Below are 18,803 nucleotides of genomic sequence, written 5' to 3'. Positions count from 1 at the left end.
TAGATTCTGTAAGGAGGCTGGCCACTTGTCACCCTTAATGCTACATCTATGGTCTGGTGACTTTATGTGCCATTTCTGGTATATACTGGGCTATTCCAGAAGAGTTGAATTGTTGCCTCCGTTATGGAAAGATACAGTGATTTCTATGAGTGAGTGTGTAAGGAAGAGAAGAAAAAATTATCCTAATGGCTAATCTCATAAAATATTTAATGCTCTTCAATTTAAGAAATATTTAGAGCATGACTGTGCCAAGATTTAGGGATTTGTGGGGGAAAAAAATTGAAGACAGAGTCTCAACAATGAAGCAAAATAAGGTCCCTGCCTCTCAGGAGCACACATGTCACTGCTGAAACAGACACATACACAAATAATTAATAATAATGTCCACCACTTGCTGCCTACTTCCTACCTATCAGGCTCTGTTTTATATCTTAACTAACTCCAATCCTTAAACTAGCCCAATGCACTAGGTGCTGTTATTCGGCCCATCTGCAGACAAGGAGAGAGGAAGAGACGGGTAAAGCAACTTGTTCAAAATCACAGAACTGGTAGATGGTAAAGCTGGAATTCAGACCAGGCTGTCTGGCTCAAGAGTGCAAGTTACTTACAACAGCTTCTCCAATTAAAGTAGGAGTGGTGCTCCTGCAGCTGAGTTCTCACAAACGAGGGAGATAGAAAAGGTGGTACAGAAACTGGATTTCAAAAAATGAGTAAGACAATGACAGTAGGGCATTGGAGGAAGGATCATGCTCAGCAGGGACGAAGTGCTGGGCATGGCCAGAGGGAGGTAAGCAGACGAGTGTGGCTCCCGCGAAAGGTGCAGGAGTGAAGGCGCCGAAAGGCAGGCTGTTACTAGACTGTGAAGACCCTGAGTGCCAGGCTAAGGAATGTGGTCCTCTCTTCCTTCCCCTCTTTTTAAAATGCAACAAAGGACATTAACAAGAAAGCTTTTTAAGGGAAGTGACAGAATTACACTTGTGCAGATACAGAAGAATAGAAAGAAGTATTTGGGCAAATTGGGAGTCACGGGACCTACGGTTGGGTCTGCTCCCTTCCTCCTCTCTGAGCATCCCCAAAGAGGCAAGGCACTGACCTCGTGATCAAAAGAAGGCACCATACTCTAGGGTAGAAAATAGTTTTGCAAGCCAGCTCTGACCAGCTGGTAATTTTTCTGACTTGATGTTTGCAAGGCTACATGCAGGGTCAGGTAATACAGGTTTAATCACCTGGTGATGTCTGCTATGAGCAGCACTCGGGCAGGGAGGGCCAAGCTGGCATGAGCAGACATGTGTGCTGTCTCTGTTCTGGATGATGGCCACAGAGCTAAGTCTCCTTTCTGTCCCCAAGTCTACATCCTATGAAGACCAACCACCTGTGACCCTTGAGCTTCTGTCTGTCACTCTTCAAAAAGATCACTTGATCTTGATTTAAATCTACTCTGCCATTTGTCAGTGCTTACAGTTCTAAACACATTCATGATCTGTTGCGGAGAAATGGAACTTACTTAAATGATCCAGGTGGGAGAATTCTGAGGACTAAGAAAAATGCAGCAGCACAGGACGCACCAATGAGGTACACTCACCTTTTTTGCTCCTTGTTCCTCTTCCACACCGTCTCCTATAACGACGTACACCACTTTTCTTCCAAACCTTTGAATTATCCTCTCAAAACAGCTTTCCTTTCCTAATGAACAAAAGCAAATGATCAAAAATGTAAAATCTGGGGACATCAGCACTCTAGGGGTTGAACATTTTATATAAAATGCTTTCTCCATGCTCTGCATCTAACCCCATCATACTCATGCAAACTAGGTGGTTTTATGTGCCATTTGGGTCACATGTAGAACAGCACAGTACATCCCAAACTGAACATGAATCATCCATGTGGCATCCTGTCCTTTGGAAATGGACAATTTTAGTACATTTTCCCCAAAGACTCACTTATTAGAAAGTAGGACTGAAGTCAATCACAGTTGCAGCGTTTGACAACAGTCCTTTTCCCCTTACAAGCGAATTCTAAACAAAAGCTTGCCATTCTGGGCAACACATTTGAACTTGATTTAAAAACTATTTCATGACACATCAAAGTCTGAAGATAATATCTGATCGAAAGGCTACTGAGAAGGATGGAAGAGACTGAAGGATTGGTTTTGTTACGGCAAGAGAAATCACACAGGAGACTTAGCATCTCAACCAGAAAAGGATGGGATAAACTATCTGAATGAAAGGCTCCCAGGGCCCAATGGGTTCACATGAAATATTCTTGGAAAGCTGCTTCTGAAATAAATGTCAGGTAATTTGGGGCCCTACAAGAGACAGCACAGCATGCCTGCCTTGCCCAGGCATCGCACGTTCAATGAAGCACTTTCCAAAAGAAAGGCGGGATAAGGTAAGAGAATGCCCTTCTCTATCTATGATCTTTCCCATGTCAAGACTCAGTTTGGGCTCCTGGGGCTGCTACGCCGTCAGCACATCCACAGTTAATGCGGCCATTGTTTCTCGGGGCAGGAACTGGGTTCCAAGTCCGTGGCTGCCAGTAGGGTCATTTTAATGGACAATGGGACAGTTTATAGTTTTCAAATGTGAATGGCTGAGCGGGGACTGCACCTCTTTCAAATAAGGATCAGATATACACATGAACAAATTGCTTGTTTGCTTAAACAAATGCCGGCTTTATATTTGTATTTTGCACTAAAATCTCTAGTTTGCATCTGACAGAACGAAACAGGGTCAGCCTTATTCAAAGGATGTAATTTCAATGATGCCTTAGTTGCCCACTAACCTGTAAAATATTAAATCAATTTAAGAAACAAATACAAAGGCTAGTTTTCACTGCCAAAACTATACAACCAAACACCTAGATGTCATGAAGCTCACCCCTACCCGCCGGCCCCGACCCTGCCTTAAAGGGAAAGGCCTGCGTGTTTCCGTAAAGTTTCCTTTTCATGGAAAAAGGAAGTTACTCTCAATGTTCCTTAAAAGTGAAGCTCTGGGGGACCAAAAAATCCTCATCTAAACACTGTCTCCTACAGGTTACATTGTGAATTTGGGGTCATGTCAACATTTTCCACAACAAGGATTCACTGGCTGAAGCTGCCTTTTAGATAGACATTAATTTGAGGTCTTACATGAAGTTTTCATTTTGATGAATCCATTTTCTCTGAAAGAACATCACAGCTCTGCTGAATCAGAGACCAGTCATCCCCTTTCCTGACTTTGCCATTTTGCCTACAAGGAAATTTCCTGGGTTTTTCTGCACTGATCCTCAAATTTTAACTCAGTTGATGGTAAAATCAGCAAAGAACTTACAGGACACTCAATCCCTACTCTCCTTATTAAGAAAAACCACAGAAAAAATGATTCTATTGCTGGTTTTGAGATTGATTTTACCACCACACAGTTTTTAAATCTAATTTTTATTCTGTACTAAAAAAAAAAAAATTCAAGTCCAGTATTGCCCATTAAAAAAATACCTTCTTGATTGTTATTGTAATTTCCTATTATCCTAACACTTTCACATTATTTGGGATTAAAGTTCAATGTGCATGTAATACACTATTTGTTCTTTCCTTCTGGGAAGTTAAGTACTATCCCTTGGGTATTATACACTTACTTGGAAATATGTTCTTTCTTTCATGTGCTGATAAGCCTGTACCTTGGATCTCTGTTTAAAAAATGTATGATTCCTCTTTATTGATATAGATAGAACAAAGAACTGAGCTGATGGAAACTGATGGCTAGTTTACAGGAGAACATAAAAAATTCTGGTTCTGTCAGGCTACTATGAATCTGTTTGGTATATTCCTTTTTTAAAATAAGTGCTTTCCAGTATTCTGTTCTTGGCCCTTCTCAGGAGGCTTCAGTCTTTCTCAGACTCCAACTATTTCCAAGTTGACAGGGCTATCTGAATATCCCATGGGTTCTTTAAACTCAACACGGGTAAGATCAAACCCTTATCTTTGCCATCAAACCTGATTCCCCCATCAGCGAATGGTGTCACTACTGACCCAGTTGTCTAAAAGAAACCTGTGTGTCAGCCTTTAAACAGCCATTTATTCATCTATTTCATTCAACATTTATTGAGCACCTACTATGTGCTGGTCTCTGTAGGATGGGTGAGACACACAGACTCAGTTGTCAAGGAGATTATGAACAAATAACTAAAGTGATCTTTTTTTTTTTTTTTAGGGATGATTTAGTAAGTGCGTTGAAGGAGAAGCACAAAGCAGACAGAGAGATGGACCTACAGGGATTCCATTTCGCCCCTTTTTCTTTGGGCAGAAACAACCTTGTTCCCACCTCCCAGGACACTCACCCCCCTCTCCCAGGACTCACTCACGTAACACTCGTTTCATTAGAGTCACATACAAGGCGATTTCTGACTAGACCCAAGTCTGCCTTTCCAGTGTCAGCTTCCCATGAGCGCTGTTAGTCACCCAGGACGACTCACAAGTCCCTTGGGTCCCTCAGCAGGGACACATTTTAATTCCTCCGTCACTGTCTTCTCACTAGCCCATCTGCCGAGTAAACTCTAATTTACCCTTCTATATCCAGCTCACATGTCACGTCTTCCTTTAGCCTTCACTGACACCTGCCCTCTGCCTCCTTCTGGGTGGGAGCGGCTGCTCCCCCACTGAAGTGCACGTTCAGGCACATAGTGGTAGGACCCCTTAGGGTGTGGCAAGGAGCCTGCTGGAACCTGGACTCAGCTCTGCTTTGACCCCTCCACTTTATTTGCTGTTAACTTCAACAATCTACTTAAGTCTCTGAGCTTTAGTTTCCTCAGCTGTAAAATGGGAAGGCTGCCAAGATTGACTTTAATATCTAAAATGCTTAGTACACTTCTGGGCATCTAGAGAGCACTTAATAAATGCTCATTTACATATGGCTTTATCATTTTACAGTTATTTTGATGTCTGCATCCCCTGCTAGACTGTGAATTCCCTAAGAACAAGAGCCATGCTTTTTTTTTTTTTAAATCCCTACTTTTATTTTGTCTTGGTTTATATTCCAACTAAATTTCACAATTATCTTTTTTCCAGATTACATTTCCTTCTTACAAGAATTTAATTATTTTTTGGATCCCCATAACAAAAATGGGAACTCAGTTGTTTATACACGTTGAATTAAAGCAAAAAAAAATAGTTCTAGTAATGGTGTATTTAATTAGAGTTGTTTTGTTAAAGCTGTTACTAGAGTGCTTTCATTTCTACTTTGTGTATCTCTATACAACTATTTGTTTTAGTTTATAAAATATTTTTGTTGGTGTTGCCTAAAAGAATGAAAATAAGATAATAATCTAGAAGTGATGCTAAGTTGATTATAGCTAAAACATGTAGGTTTTAATTTTAGCCAGTACAGTAAAATCTTCTAAGTTTCACTGCATGGATTATGCTCTGTATTTCTCTTGATGCCTAAAGCCAATTTGGACAATAAAATTGGTTAAATTATTCTTCAAGTTTTCTGACATTTAGTATTCCAAAAAAAAAAAGTTCTATCTATTGCTTCTCATTTTTAACAGCCCGAAAGCAACGGGTTGATTGTTAAATAGATAAACTAGAAGCGGCTCACCTATTTTAGTTGCGCTGTAAATATTTTCTATTGGAAATACGATCCCTAATCCATACAGCAGGACTTTCGCCAATGCTGGGATCAGCTGAGTAGTTGTTACTAAAATATTCACACAGTTCGTCCTAGGAGAACACAAAGAAAGAAAAACAGTTCAAAAATCAACCTCCAAAATGAACAAGCAGAGCTCACTTTCGGGCAGACAGTGCGAAGCGGCCCGGGGAGGACTTACCGGGAGTGAATGAGCGTGAGAGCTTTCAGGGCCAGTGTCAACCAGGAGTCCGTCAGGGCCTCGATCTCGGCCCTCAGCTGCAACCAGGCTTCCCTCTTGGCCGGACCAAGCAGACCTGTGGGTTTAAGAGTGCAAGAACTACTTCCTTACCAGCGTGTCTCTTCAACTTTGTAAATAATAAGCATTTAAAACTACTCCACCACCACCCTCAAGCAGTGGAGTCTACTAAGCGATTTTTCACATGATCTCATTACTCGACAAACATTTATTTAGCACTGGGGGGAACATCTATTGTTTGAGCATCCCTTCTGGCTATGGAAGTCTTCTTTTGTGGGGGCCTCCTCACCCCCAAACTCCTCCAGCCATGTAATCTGGGCAGAGCTGACCCTAGCCTCTGGCTCCCAGGGTAGGCGTATGGCCTTGGGGTGGCCAGTGAAAGTCTGTCTGAGAACTTCTGCTGAATCTATTGGGAAGGACATTTTTCCAGCCCATGGAGGTGCCTGACTGGTAGGTGATAAGTCTGGATCTCTCGGTGGTCATCTTTGCTACCTTTTGGGAGAAAGTGACTCCAATGACTCGCACTCAGATGGGAAAGCGCAGGCCAGAGATTACCGATGGCATCATCTAAGCAGCTGGATTTCAGCCGCTCCAGAAACCACCCATCTGACACTTTTCATTAGGTCAATATATTCCTTTTTGTGCTAAAGCTATTTTCAGCCACAGTCAAAAGATCTAAACTCATAGAAGCATCTATCGCATAGAAAGAGCTTTATAATTCATCTCAAGTCCTTTAGGCAAGAGGTCAAGAAACTTAATCCAGGTCACACCGTTACTAAGTAATGGAGCCAGGACTAGACCAGCCTGGCCAGGGCCACGGCTGGAGTCTGATCTTTCTGTCACTAAGTCACAGCAGAATAAGCACAGGTTAGATGAAACTGCTCTCAACAAAGCTGTTCCATCCACAAACATATGATGCAGAAGTGTGTGGGACTTGCAGTGTTTTATCGAGACTGTCTTAACCAACCCAGTGAGATACTGGGAGTCACTTGCCTCCAACATTGTTTTTGTAGGTGTTGTAGATCTCTTTGACTCGTCGGTAGCGGAAGGCCAACTTTCTCATCCAGTCTACACCGCCCCGCACACCGGTTGCCAAGCATAAATTAGCACTGGTTGCTGCAGCAGGAAAGCCATCTGTTCCAAAGTTATACGTGCTATTTAGATGCAAGAAAAGCCCAAAGTTAACCGAACAGAAAGTTCATCTTAGTTAGCTGAGCAATTAAACTACAACATGGAGACCATCCCTTTATGGTCAGCGGGCTCACCTTAGGTCCTGTCCATTGTCATCTGAAGAGACATCGTCTATATGAACTTGGTCACATTCCTAAAATGCAATTAAAATGATACATTAGTTTCCAAAAAGCATCTACATTTTTTTGGGAAAACAAAAAACAAGAAACCACACACATAGCTATTTTTAACTGTAACTGGAGTGTTTTCCAACCATGTCAATCAGTAGGTGGCAGTCTTGTTAAATTGACATTTTTACCTACTTCGGGTCCTTTTTCACTATAAGAAATGAGCATGTCATTAAGGACTACTGTTATTCAGCTTCAGAAAACACATTTTTGTGCTTAGAAGGGAAAGTGACTGAAAACAATCAGCATATATATCCCGTAAACCTCAGGTACCTGAAGACATCGCGCTGGTCTGAGAGCTGATTCAGTCAGTGCCGAAGCATAACTGAAAACAGACATTTCGGCAAATCTAACATGCTAGAAAAATTAAACCTGATGCTAACTGCCAATGAAATTATGACCTTTGATTGCTGTCGAGCCACACACCAACACAGCCCGAGGCCAGCGTGCGGAGGAGCCCGGACCAGAAAATCTGTTACTGGTTTGCCATTGATTTGAGAGATGCAGGTTTTATTCTCTCTCTCTCTCTCTCTTTCTCTCTCTCTCTGTGTGTTTGTGTGTGTGTGTGTGTAGGAAAAAAGCATGGGAGATGACTTCACAACCTAAATAAAAATAATCAAACATATTTTATTTATTTTTATCATTTTAAAAACTTTTTTACTCTTCTTTTTCCTGCTGTTTCACTATTATTACACACTCATTTAAATTACTGGATTTCTGAGTTGATTAGACAATAATGTGATTTGAACAGACCTGATTTTTAAATCCCAAACTGCGGATAAACTATTTAGAATAGAAGGTGTGATTGTGGGCTGAAGCCCCACTGGACAGTTTCACGGTTATGAACACGCGGACACAGAAGCACCCCACGTCTTACTGCTGTGTCCCCAGCCCTGAGCATCTTTATGGGAAGAGCAGACACTCTATAAACACTTGTTGAACAGACGAAAGCATACTAATGTGGAGACAAGGTCTCCAGTCCAGAAACAAGTAACACGCACTTGGCATGCGTGAATATTTTAGTCATGAGCCTTCTTTTTGCAGTCAGCCTCCAGACACCCCAGTGGGCTTTATGACACTTGTTTCCATGAAAAGTTTTAGTTAAAAAATATTCGAAGAAATTTGCAGGCCTGCATCCTGTATTGTAAAATGTTATTCTGACTAAAGCTCTGGCCATCTTTACTCTGTAGTTCATTTTATAAAATCTAGCCTATCCCCTGAGTGCTTAACATGCAACTTGTAACAAAGATAACACAGGTAAAGCACCACCGTAATAAAAGGTGTATTTTTATTTTGTCGGTACCTTCTGAACAAATTCTTTTCTCTCCATGGATTTGCGAGGAAGGGAGCAGGAGATAGAAGTGGAAAGAAACTCAAACCAGCTGTTGCTTTAACAGAATTAAAATTGTGACCCCCCAACCTCTTCTCTAAAGCATCTATTTTCCAGCCAACCCTCTCCCAGCAAGCAGCAAGTTCCAAGGAGGAAAAGACTTTGACCTTGTAACCCTCCCCTGCTCTCCTGACGTCCATAACCCCAGATAAGTAAAAAGGAAGAGAAGTCCAGGAGGCCTCACAGGCGTTTAAAATACAGGTCATTCCTGGAAAACATGTTTGGGAATTTCTCAGTTATTAATTTAATCGTAATTCGGAAGATGAATGATAGTTGTGTCTTTTCAACAACGTACTTCTGGGTTTAAAAAATTACTAAATCCTAAGTTTCTATTCTAAGCCATTTACCTAGCCAGAAATACAAAAATGATGCTGTCGGTAAAAGGCTCTTTCGGGGTGCAGGGCTAGTGTACAATGCAAACAAATGCAAAAAAGCGTACCCCCTTCAAAGAAACAAAGCCACAGCACCACAGTGGAGGAGTTTCCTCTCTTGGGAGAAAGAACAGAGGGGACGAGGAAGCTGAGGAATTAGAAAAGATACATTAACAAGAATTTAATTCAAGGAATCAGAGCTGACCTAAAGTTGCGTGGTTAACTCTTGGGATGGGAAGAATTCTTTGGAAAAGCAAGGTGTTAAGAGGCTTTTCTTAAGCTGATGCAGTCGATAATCTCCATCACTAACAGAGAAGCCTTATCTTCTCAGGGCTGGGGATGACTCCAGGCTTCCTATTGTCCGGCCACATCCGGTATTTGTTTTCTCCTGCCAGCTTTAGCTAAGGCTTTTTGCTCCCAGGCTGAGGTCCTCATTTGAAGTATTGTTCAGTATCTCGGTTTGCTCTAATTAAGGATCAACAGCTTCTAGCTTTTACCTGCAGATACCAAACTCACTTCACAGTGATCTGATTAAAGTGAAGTTTGGTGTGGTGGCCACAAGGAAATCCTCCCTCCCTCCTCTTCAGCAGAATTTTTGTAGAACGATTTATTTAAAGCTTTTTAAAAAATTATTTTTTTGTGGGGGGAGGTAATTAGGTGTGTGTGTGTGTGTGTGTGTGTGTGTATTTTTTTAATGGAGGTACTGGGGATTGAACCCAGGACCTCATGCACGCTAAGCACACACTACCACTGAGCTATACCCTCCTCCACATAGAAACATTTTAATCAAAATAGATTCAAAAATCAAGAGCATTTTAAAGGGCCTGAGTAGCGCTTTTAGGAATTAAAAAAAATCATTAAAATGTCTATGGAAAATGTGCTTTTGGAGTTGGTGTTCCTCTCACCTCACAATAGACAAGTATTCTGTTGCACAGACTTTGACAAAATACATCCTAAAGCTTCATCACCGCTAAGTCTTTGTATGAGTTTACAAATAATGGCAAAAATGTCTTGGGAAATAAAGTTGTGTATTTTTTAAAAAAAATTAATGAAAAACTAGGATATCACGATTTTGATGGTGACCTATTAAAAACTTTAATTCCTCAAAGAATGGAGAATATTAAGATACCAAAATACCATTTCCTGTCCCAGCAGAGCCGTGTGATGTGTGCACCTGTACTAAATGCATCTGCGCCCATGTTAGAAATGGTGGGTCTCTGCATTCTGACATCCTGAAACTGTCCCCACCGTGGGGCTGAGACCCCCATCCCCTGCCTTCTCCTACTTTTCAGAAGCCATCTAGCTTTCTGTTTGTCTTCCTAAGAGCCTCATTTTAGGTTCTCATTTTTGCTTTCTATAGTTGGTTGTTTTTAGTTTCTGCATTCGTTACAAACCCAGACAATAAGAGACCTTGGGGGAGGGGGAGCACAAGGGGCCCTGGACCCATCGGAACAGCAGCAGCAGCAAAAGAGCAAAGCCCCAGTGGAAGAATCTAGAGACTCAGAGGACAAAAATGGAAGCTTTCTACAGTCTCAAGTGCCAAATATATTCCTAAAAACCCGAGTCTGGTGCTTCATGCACAGAGTGTGGAACATACAGGAGTCCACGAGAAAATAAGTTTTTATTCCAGAAAGACTGAATGTGCTGAAAAAGTACTTTTGAAATAAACTTCCAAAAAGTATGTGGTAGCGTTTTAAAGAGTTCAAGTCATCACCGAATCCAAGTCTCGGCAGAGCACCCACACAGGGGCCACCACCGCCAGTTCAGCCAGTTCAGCATATTTTATGCAGTAATCTGTCCTGTTGAAGCTTGAAATGCCCAAAGGACCCCTAACCTGTTTGGGTGTCAGACTCGGGGCAGAAAGTACTCCTGGTAGATTCTGCACTCAACACCCATCCAAGCTGGCTGACAGGTGCCTTTGCTTAGAAAGGTGGTCATTTACTCATTCATGTGTCTGATTACTCATTAAGGGGCAGCTATGTTCTGGGTACTGTTCTAGATGCTAAGGACACACCATGAACACAAAAATCCTTACCATCTTGGAATTCACATTCTAGTTGGGAGAGATACCCAAGCAAAAGAATATGCAAAATGTACAATCTGTTAGACAGGGGTAAGTGCTAAGGAGAAAAAGACAGCAGGTGAGGGGAATATGCAGGCTGTGAAGGTGTCTGGGAGAGAGCTTTGCAGGCCAAGGGAAGAGCAAGTTCAAAGGCCCTGAGGCAGGAGGGGAGGAGTCATGTGTGCCAGCAGGTGACAGCAGGAGCTGGCTTTGCCTTGAAAGCAGCATCAAGTGATCGGTCCCTGCCCTCAAGGCACTTACAGCTTAGCAGGAAAGACAGAAGCTAATTAACTAACCACATATGTGATAAATTAATTGCAGTTGTGGGAAATGCCGCAGTCCCTTCCTGGAACCCAAAGGAATATCCTCTTGCTAAGTAGTGGAAATCTGTTTAGTCCAAGAGGGTTGCAGAGGTCCGAAAAGCGGAAATGATATTTTGCTAGATCAGGAGGGACAGCCTGGCCCACCGTTCATGTTGCTGCCTTTGTGATGAAAGGACTCCAACAGAGATACGCAGTGGATGACAAGAGATGGTGCACATTCACCGAAGCTGTGGTAACAGAAGCAAAGCATAGCTCTTTGATCCTAGACTCTCAATGCTGGTCCTCTACTTCTGAATGGCTGTGGGTGGGAACAGGGGAAGGAAGGCAAGCCAACCTTCTCTCTAGGAAATACCCCAGCCTTAGAGATGCAAAGGGACTCTGTGGGGTTATGAACAGATCCCAGAGGTGAGAGGGAAGGTTCCTAAATATAGTTTCTTTTACCCCGAAAATAAGAGATGTGAGAATTGGTGTGGGTGCTGGAAAGGGATCAAGAGGTGGGCAAAGAGTTATTTTTTGTTCGTGGCTCTCAAAAGGGGTGTCAGAACCAACATTTTTGTATAAAGGCTCTGTGTCAAGCCAATGCTAGAAGTATGTCATTAATACCTTCTTTAACCAGATTTCACATATATTCACATCTCACAAAGAGATGCTAAGGAAGAGTGCTAGGCAAAGTTGTGGATGTCCTTTACTAAGAAAATGTCACGATTAACCCCATGAGCTATTGCCAAAGGGTTGGGCCACTGTTTCCCTCCCAAGATGAGTTTCTCCCTTTTCAGAAGTTCTAAAGCACCAGGGCTGCACCCCTCGCTGGCACTCAATGACTAAAGAGCCTATACTGACGCTCCATATGCCTTGAAGAGCATCTTCCTCCTCCTCTCAAAGTCACGGCGAAAGACTTCAATAAGGGTCATTTCTTACAAGTCTGAGGAGTTCCTGCAGAGGCAGGCCCTGGGGTCTCTTACACAGACTCCCATCTCTTGTTGGGTTGAATTACTGTTACTTATGTTGAAGACAAAATAGCATTTCACATTATAACCCATTTTATAGATACAAGTATGAAGACTCAGAAAAGTTAAATAACCGAAGTGCCGAGATACCATACAGGTCTCTGACTGCCGTTCACTGTTTCTTCCCAGCACCCCTCAATGCCACACAACGTGGACAACTGCCCACTCCACGTGGGGGCCAGGACCCAGGCCCTTTGTGGCTTGTCACTTGTTCTGAGTTTAGCGGACCCCAGCCTGCATCCTCCCCTTCGTCTGCCCCACTCCCACCTGCGTCCAGTGTTTGTCACCATGGTCCGTTTCTCCCCTCCCATCCTCCAGTACAAGCCCCAGCCCTTCCTCTCTCCACCAGGGCTTCAAATGATTGGCACTGCGGAGGGAAGCTCCAGGAGAGCCACGGTGGCAATCAGGCGTTTCCTGGGGTGGAGGGGTACAGAGCATGGCTGTAGGCAGTGCGAGCGGAGGTGCGGAGCGACTCTGACACGGCGTGTCCTAATAGGAGGCCCAGGCGCAAGGGTCTGGCCAGAGTCACGGTAGCTGAACGAGGGCAGCTGGGGAGGATCAGAGCGGCATGAAGCGGGCCCGCCAGGGCCAGCCTGCAAACTCTGTTCCACGCGACAGGCTTCTGTGATCGCCCTTCAATAAGCACCACAGACCAAGCGACCAGAGCTTACCCCGTTATGTTCCACGGCCTGTACTTCACCGACAGAGCTGGGAAACAAATAAAATTAGCAAGCTGCAGCCACCACTGGCCCTCAGCGCGCAGACATCTCAGCACCCGTGGGGCTGGGTTATAAAACGCTCCCATGCAAGGCTGCGGAAACCTGCCGACGCACAAAGCAGCCGAACGCCGGGCCTGGCGGTGCGAGCGCGAAGGCAGCCACCCCGGCTACGCTCTCAAGGCCGAGCGGCCAAGGCACCGTCTCTCCCAGAGCTCCGGTTGCACTGTTATTCCGCCTTTTTGGTCCCCTCTGTCATTATTCTTGGCACGGCGACTCACACTGACCCTTTTCTGATCCATCATCCTCTCTGGCCTTTCAGGGCCGGGCCCCAGACATGCTCTTTTGGACCCAGCCCCGGGAATAACTCTGATTTTGTACGGGGGCTCATATGCAAAACATTAAGTTATGGCAGAAGTTTTCTGCAAATATTTATCCTGCTTTGATACTGTAGTGGTTGTACACCCCCACCCCGCCCCCCAAGCCTTTCACTTGGGCCATAATTATGTCAAAATACACCATATCATTCAGGTTTGCGGCGGGAAAATTAATAAAAAGAATTAAGGCAGTCACAACGGGTCGTCTTGTCTGTGCCAGGCCCAGTGACGTCACAGCCAGCACGTCAGGGCGCGAGGCCTCTGAACCTGACACTAGACCCATAAACTCCAAGTAAACCTGGAGTCTCCTTATAAACAGAGACTCTTAGAAGACTGCGAGGCAGCCCGTGTGTTATGAAAGGGAACAATATAAAAATGTTACAGACCCATCTTTGGAGAAGTTGAGTTACATAAAGCCCCAGTTCTGCTGACTGGAGCTCTATTTGCTCCATTTCTCAAATTAACCATGAGAAAACTAACACCATACTGCCAACTAATTGTTTCAAGCCTTTCCTTTACAAAGTAAAGATGGAAGGAGAAATAGTCACCAGAGAAAGAATTATTTTCATTGTCTCCACATTCACGTGACTGCTGAGACCTACTGGAGTTGGCCAGCCCGAGGACAGGATCGGGGTGGGGGGGCTCTCAGTCCCCTCCTGTCTGTCACCAAGCAATTACACTTACTGCTCTGACCTCCCCTCCAAACATACAGACACTGGCTTGTTAGCTCTACAAGTTACTAGAAAGAAGTTTTCCTTTTAGCCCTAAATATGAAAATGTTTAATTAGACAGGAGTATTTCCAGTACGTTAGAGACAATCCACACAAAGCTTTGTTTTGATAGCAGCACTTTAAAAAGAAAAAGGAAAAAAAAAGAGAGAGAGAGAAGCATCCCGCTGTGGATCTGCCCACACTACCCTCTTTCTCAGAGAAAATCTACATTGTACAGAAGGCATCACAGGGTGTCCAGTGTTTGAGTGACAGAGGTTTTAAGGCAGTGATTTCCATGGCAGCTTTTGGAAATAACTCCTGACTGCCTAGATATTTGTATAACTTCACTGGAAAAACAAGGGGAAATGGGTCATCCCCAGAGAATCTCTGTGATTCAGAAGTTCTAGTAGGGGAAGGAGTGGTCAAACAAGCTAACTGGTGGGAAAGAGGTGCAGAATCCTGCTTCTAATTCGCTGACAATTAGATTCAGTGCGTCGATCTCTGTGGTTAAGAATTTCTGTGCGCACTGTGTAGCACAGAGAACTATATTCAGTATCTTGTAATTACCTATAACGGAAAAGAATCTGAAAAAAACATATATAATATAAATAACTGAATCACTGCTGTACACCTGAAACTAATACAACATTGTAAATCAACTATATTTCAATGAAAAAAAAGTCTGTCCATGAGGTAGTAAATTCGCAGAAACCACGGTTTTACTTGCCTGTTTCGCTCTGTAAAAAGGAGGCTGTCTAGTCAACGTGCTGTGTGTTTATACTTAGTGATGGGGAATAATACGCTTGCAGGGTACTTTCTAAAGGTGTGTCAAAACCCTCACTGCACTTTCAGATGGATGCAGGGAAGACCCACAGCCCTGCTGTGCCCCTGTGACCGTCTTGTTGGACTGGCGACAAGCCTATGGCGTGGGCCACCCGGAAGGAGGGGTGTGTGGGTCGCAGCCCCAAGACTCTAGCGCTTGGAGGAAGCAGGTCCCGTCATGCCTGTCCGGGGCGCACCTGGTCACCCTTGCTTTCCCACCGCCAATGCTTCCTTGCAAAAGAAAGGGTGCAGATTACCCATGGCTAAGGCACAGGAGATCGAGAACAAAGAGAGTTTTTGAAATCTGCCTCATTCTGTTTGACAGTTTGAGAAACACAAGTTAAGGAATTAAAATATACTTGGGCAAATTTATCTTTAAATCCCCACTTTGAAACTATCTACTCAGCACAGCATTGGTGCCAATGTGTGTTATAAGTCAATATTTAAATATCCCTATCTATTTAAATAGGAATCAGACGACACGACTATAAACTACTAGGAAAAATAAAATTAAAACAGACTCTCAAATCTCAGAAACTGATGAGAGAATTTTAACATCTATTTTTGAGATTTGGTAATAAGATGCAACGTGTGGAGACATATGCTGTTTCTAATTATTGTTTCTTACTTAGAAAAAAAGTATTTTAATATATTTAAAGTTATAATAACCTGTAGGAATTATCTAAACGCAAGAGATATTTTACTAGAATCATGTTTACGTTAGCTAGAAAATCTAGGTACCTGTATTCAAAACCCAAGTTTGAATTACAGCAGTTTCAACAAAGGTAAGATATTAATTAGCTCTTTCAATCTGATTCTGTGTAGATGAATATTCATAAAATATTTAGAGAATAAAATCTTTATTGAAGGTACCTGAAGATGGCATAATAAGGCAAAAGTTAGAGTGCTTAAGCTATGTTTTGGTACATGTTCAAAATTGTAGTAATATTTAAGATCACTAAATAAAAAATTTATAGGACTGTCAAGCTTCTTATAATAATTAAAGATGAAAACAAGATTTAAAACTCTTAATATTTTCTTATAATATTTATTCCTTTTAAAATGCACTCATTAAAAGTAAGATGTCATGAGAACACCACTGTACCATGTCGCTCAAAGAATCTGAAAGAAATTACACTAAGATAGTTCCTTCTTAGTGAGTGGTACAGTGTTAATAAAAAAATACTAGTTTCTCTCTCCTTGGAGTTCCTTTTTTCTAACCATAAATACCTTCATTTACATGGTTATATGAATACATCTGTCTTTATTTACACTCTCAACTTAAGGGCGAGAAAAAGAAACGCTTATTAATGAAAGCCAGAAAGAATTGAAAGTAAGTTTTTAGAATAGAATGGGCTGATTTGAAATTGTTCAACACTATGTCTGTAAAAGTAACAGATTTATTTAATTGATAATTATGGCAGATGTTATATCCGATCGAATATCAACACAATTTACTTTTAAAACAATGCAGTGAATTAAAAAAAAAATACAATGAATAAGAAGTACCCAGTGAATGAAAAGGTATGCAGTGAATCCCTAGTATCTAATGCTACCAGATTTGTCTTTTATTAAGTTATATTTCGTGCAATAGCACAATATATTTCAGGGCATTCTATACCCCTGCCACATGGTATTATACACAAAAAGCTTCAGCCCAAGTACATAACTTCACTTATAATTCAGCTACTGTAAGAAGATATGGCATTTTACAAATTTGCACAGATATCAGTGAAAATGTTGCATAACTTTAAATACAAAATAGGGCAGTGCATTAATGTTTGATAACGTGTCAAATTATATTATACAGTTATTCATTAAAATGTCAGACGTATTTTAATTGTGTCACCGAATTTAAAATAAAATAGTAAGACAAAAGATTAAAGGCTGACAATGTACAAAATAATAATTCAGAATCTTAAAAAAAAGGAAACTCAGCACATATCTAAACAAATGTTATTCTTTTGAATGTCAAGTCAGAACTACTCTTAAGAATAAGCCTTTGATTTACTACTGAACTGATTTCTCAGTTTTCCAAGGGTTTGCCCATTATTTTGCAAACGTAATTTGTCACTGGCCACAGTGTTCTTTGTAACTCCTGTTCCCTTTCTTTTAGATCTGTTATTCCTGCTGAGAGTATCTACCAGAGAAGAATTTTTCATAGTGACACCAACTCTAGCCTTGCTGTGAATAATCACATTCTCGTAAAAATCATTCTTTTTATTGCCAACCTGCTGCCCCAAAGCACAGAAACATACCCAAACCAGGAAACCTTTTATCCTTTTCTGCCATCATTTTCTTTTAACCCTCATTGCCATTTGAAGAAAATGAATCACATACTAATTTATAAACAGAGCGTTTAGCTAGACATTTAAATTTACACAGAACATTTCCATTTTGATCCCATACAAACCAAGGAATTAAATCTGTAATATTAAATAGGTCCTATTTTAAGGGACCTTTTTTTCTGAAACAATTTTACACTCTAAAATTCAATATTTGCAACAAAAGTTCCAGTATATTACCATATCTTATTGATTCATCTTTTTTGAACTGCCAACCATACATCAATACAATTTTTAAAGAAATATTTCAACATAATTGGTTTTTGTAAGTGGCTCTTTTTTTTGTAAGGGTAGGGAGTGAAATTTGAAAGTTTAAAAGAGATCAATTAATTAATTTTAGTTAACTTATACAGCCAGATGACTTGACAGTGGTCATAAATACTCAATTTTGTATAAAAGAATGTGTAGCTCAGAATAACATGTTTAGTTAACAAGTTAATAAAAATTCCCCAAGCCGATTTCCTCTGCCGTATAATTATTGCTGACTCCAGAGAGAAAAGTATGCAGAACCGGACACGGGCACTTTAAAAAAGAATAGGTTCCCTGTGAGCTTCAGGAAGGTTCCATCATCACCTTCCCTCACTGTCAGCCCCTTGTGGGGGAGTGAGGACCTCTGAGGGGGCACTTTCTTACTTAAAACGCTCTCTCTTCTCTTCCAAGTATCGGTGGGTCTGAAATTCCACCCCCGAAGTCATCCCTTTTAAATCTTCTTTTATAAGACAAAGAATTCAGGTAAGGGTACATTACTTAAGCTCCACTACTTTGGTGTGAACTGTCCTATCTGATAAATTTCCCCCCGAAGGGCAGCTCTGGTGCGCCCCAAACCTCTGGGGGTCAATAGGGAAGCGGGGGCGAGTGGGTGCCTGAGAGGAAGACTAAGGAAATATTCTGTTCATACTCATTCTCACTCCTTAGAAAACCACCGCGACCCCTTTCCCCGTGAATTAACCATTTCAAGCAACCAATAATATGTTTTGGTAGTTCATATATTATTCAGGAAAATACTAGAAGATACACCACTAATAAGCATTAACATTATCTGTGTTGTGTATCAGCTGTGGAAATACCTTTAGAAAACACACAGGGTGCGCATCCTGTATCCTTTCCTTTGTTATGTCACGTATTCAACTAAGGATGCCTGACCACCTATTTACAGACCAGGCGCTGAGCATACAAACATAAATGAGAAGCAGATATTGCCAGGAAGGCTTCGTGAACACAGGGAGGGGCTGCAGAGAGAGGGGACAAGTGAATGTCACGGTGATTTTCTCTCAGGGAAAGAACTAGAATTCTTGCAAAGCTATGGGAACAGAACGTGGGATTCCTCGTGCTTCTAGGGTTTCTCCTTGCAACCCAGCCGATGCGTTAATCACTGTCAAATACAGTTTTCTCAAAGTAGGTTTTGCTCTCCCAGGAAATACAATTTCCACTGGGAAGGATTCTCTTCTTGGGAGCAGGTAATACAT

At 41.9% G+C, this 18,803-nt stretch overlaps 1 protein-coding gene across 12 annotated transcripts in view; it reads right to left on the bottom strand.

Moving 5' to 3' along the window:
• The window catches only part of EYA1 (EYA transcriptional coactivator and phosphatase 1), a 288,250-nt gene that overhangs the window by 12,707 nt on the left and 256,740 nt on the right, over positions 1–18,803 (bottom strand). For all 12 annotated transcript variants that reach the window (XM_072951809.1, XM_072951808.1, XM_072951810.1 and 9 more), the window contains 5 exons: positions 7,122–7,180; positions 6,850–7,010; positions 5,800–5,914; positions 5,571–5,692; positions 1,583–1,683 (listed from right to left, as the gene is read on the bottom strand). In XM_072951809.1, the coding sequence (XP_072807910.1) occupies positions 1,583–1,683; positions 5,571–5,692; positions 5,800–5,914; positions 6,850–7,010; positions 7,122–7,180 (558 nt within the window). The remainder of the gene's footprint in view (positions 1–1,582; positions 1,684–5,570; positions 5,693–5,799; positions 5,915–6,849; positions 7,011–7,121; positions 7,181–18,803) is intronic.

Source organism: Vicugna pacos, chromosome 29, assembly GCF_048564905.1.
Source record: "Vicugna pacos chromosome 29, VicPac4, whole genome shotgun sequence".
Lineage (NCBI taxonomy): Eukaryota > Metazoa > Chordata > Mammalia > Artiodactyla > Camelidae > Vicugna > Vicugna pacos.
Note: the sequence above shows the minus strand (reverse complement) of the source record. Positions and strands in the feature narration are given on the sequence as shown.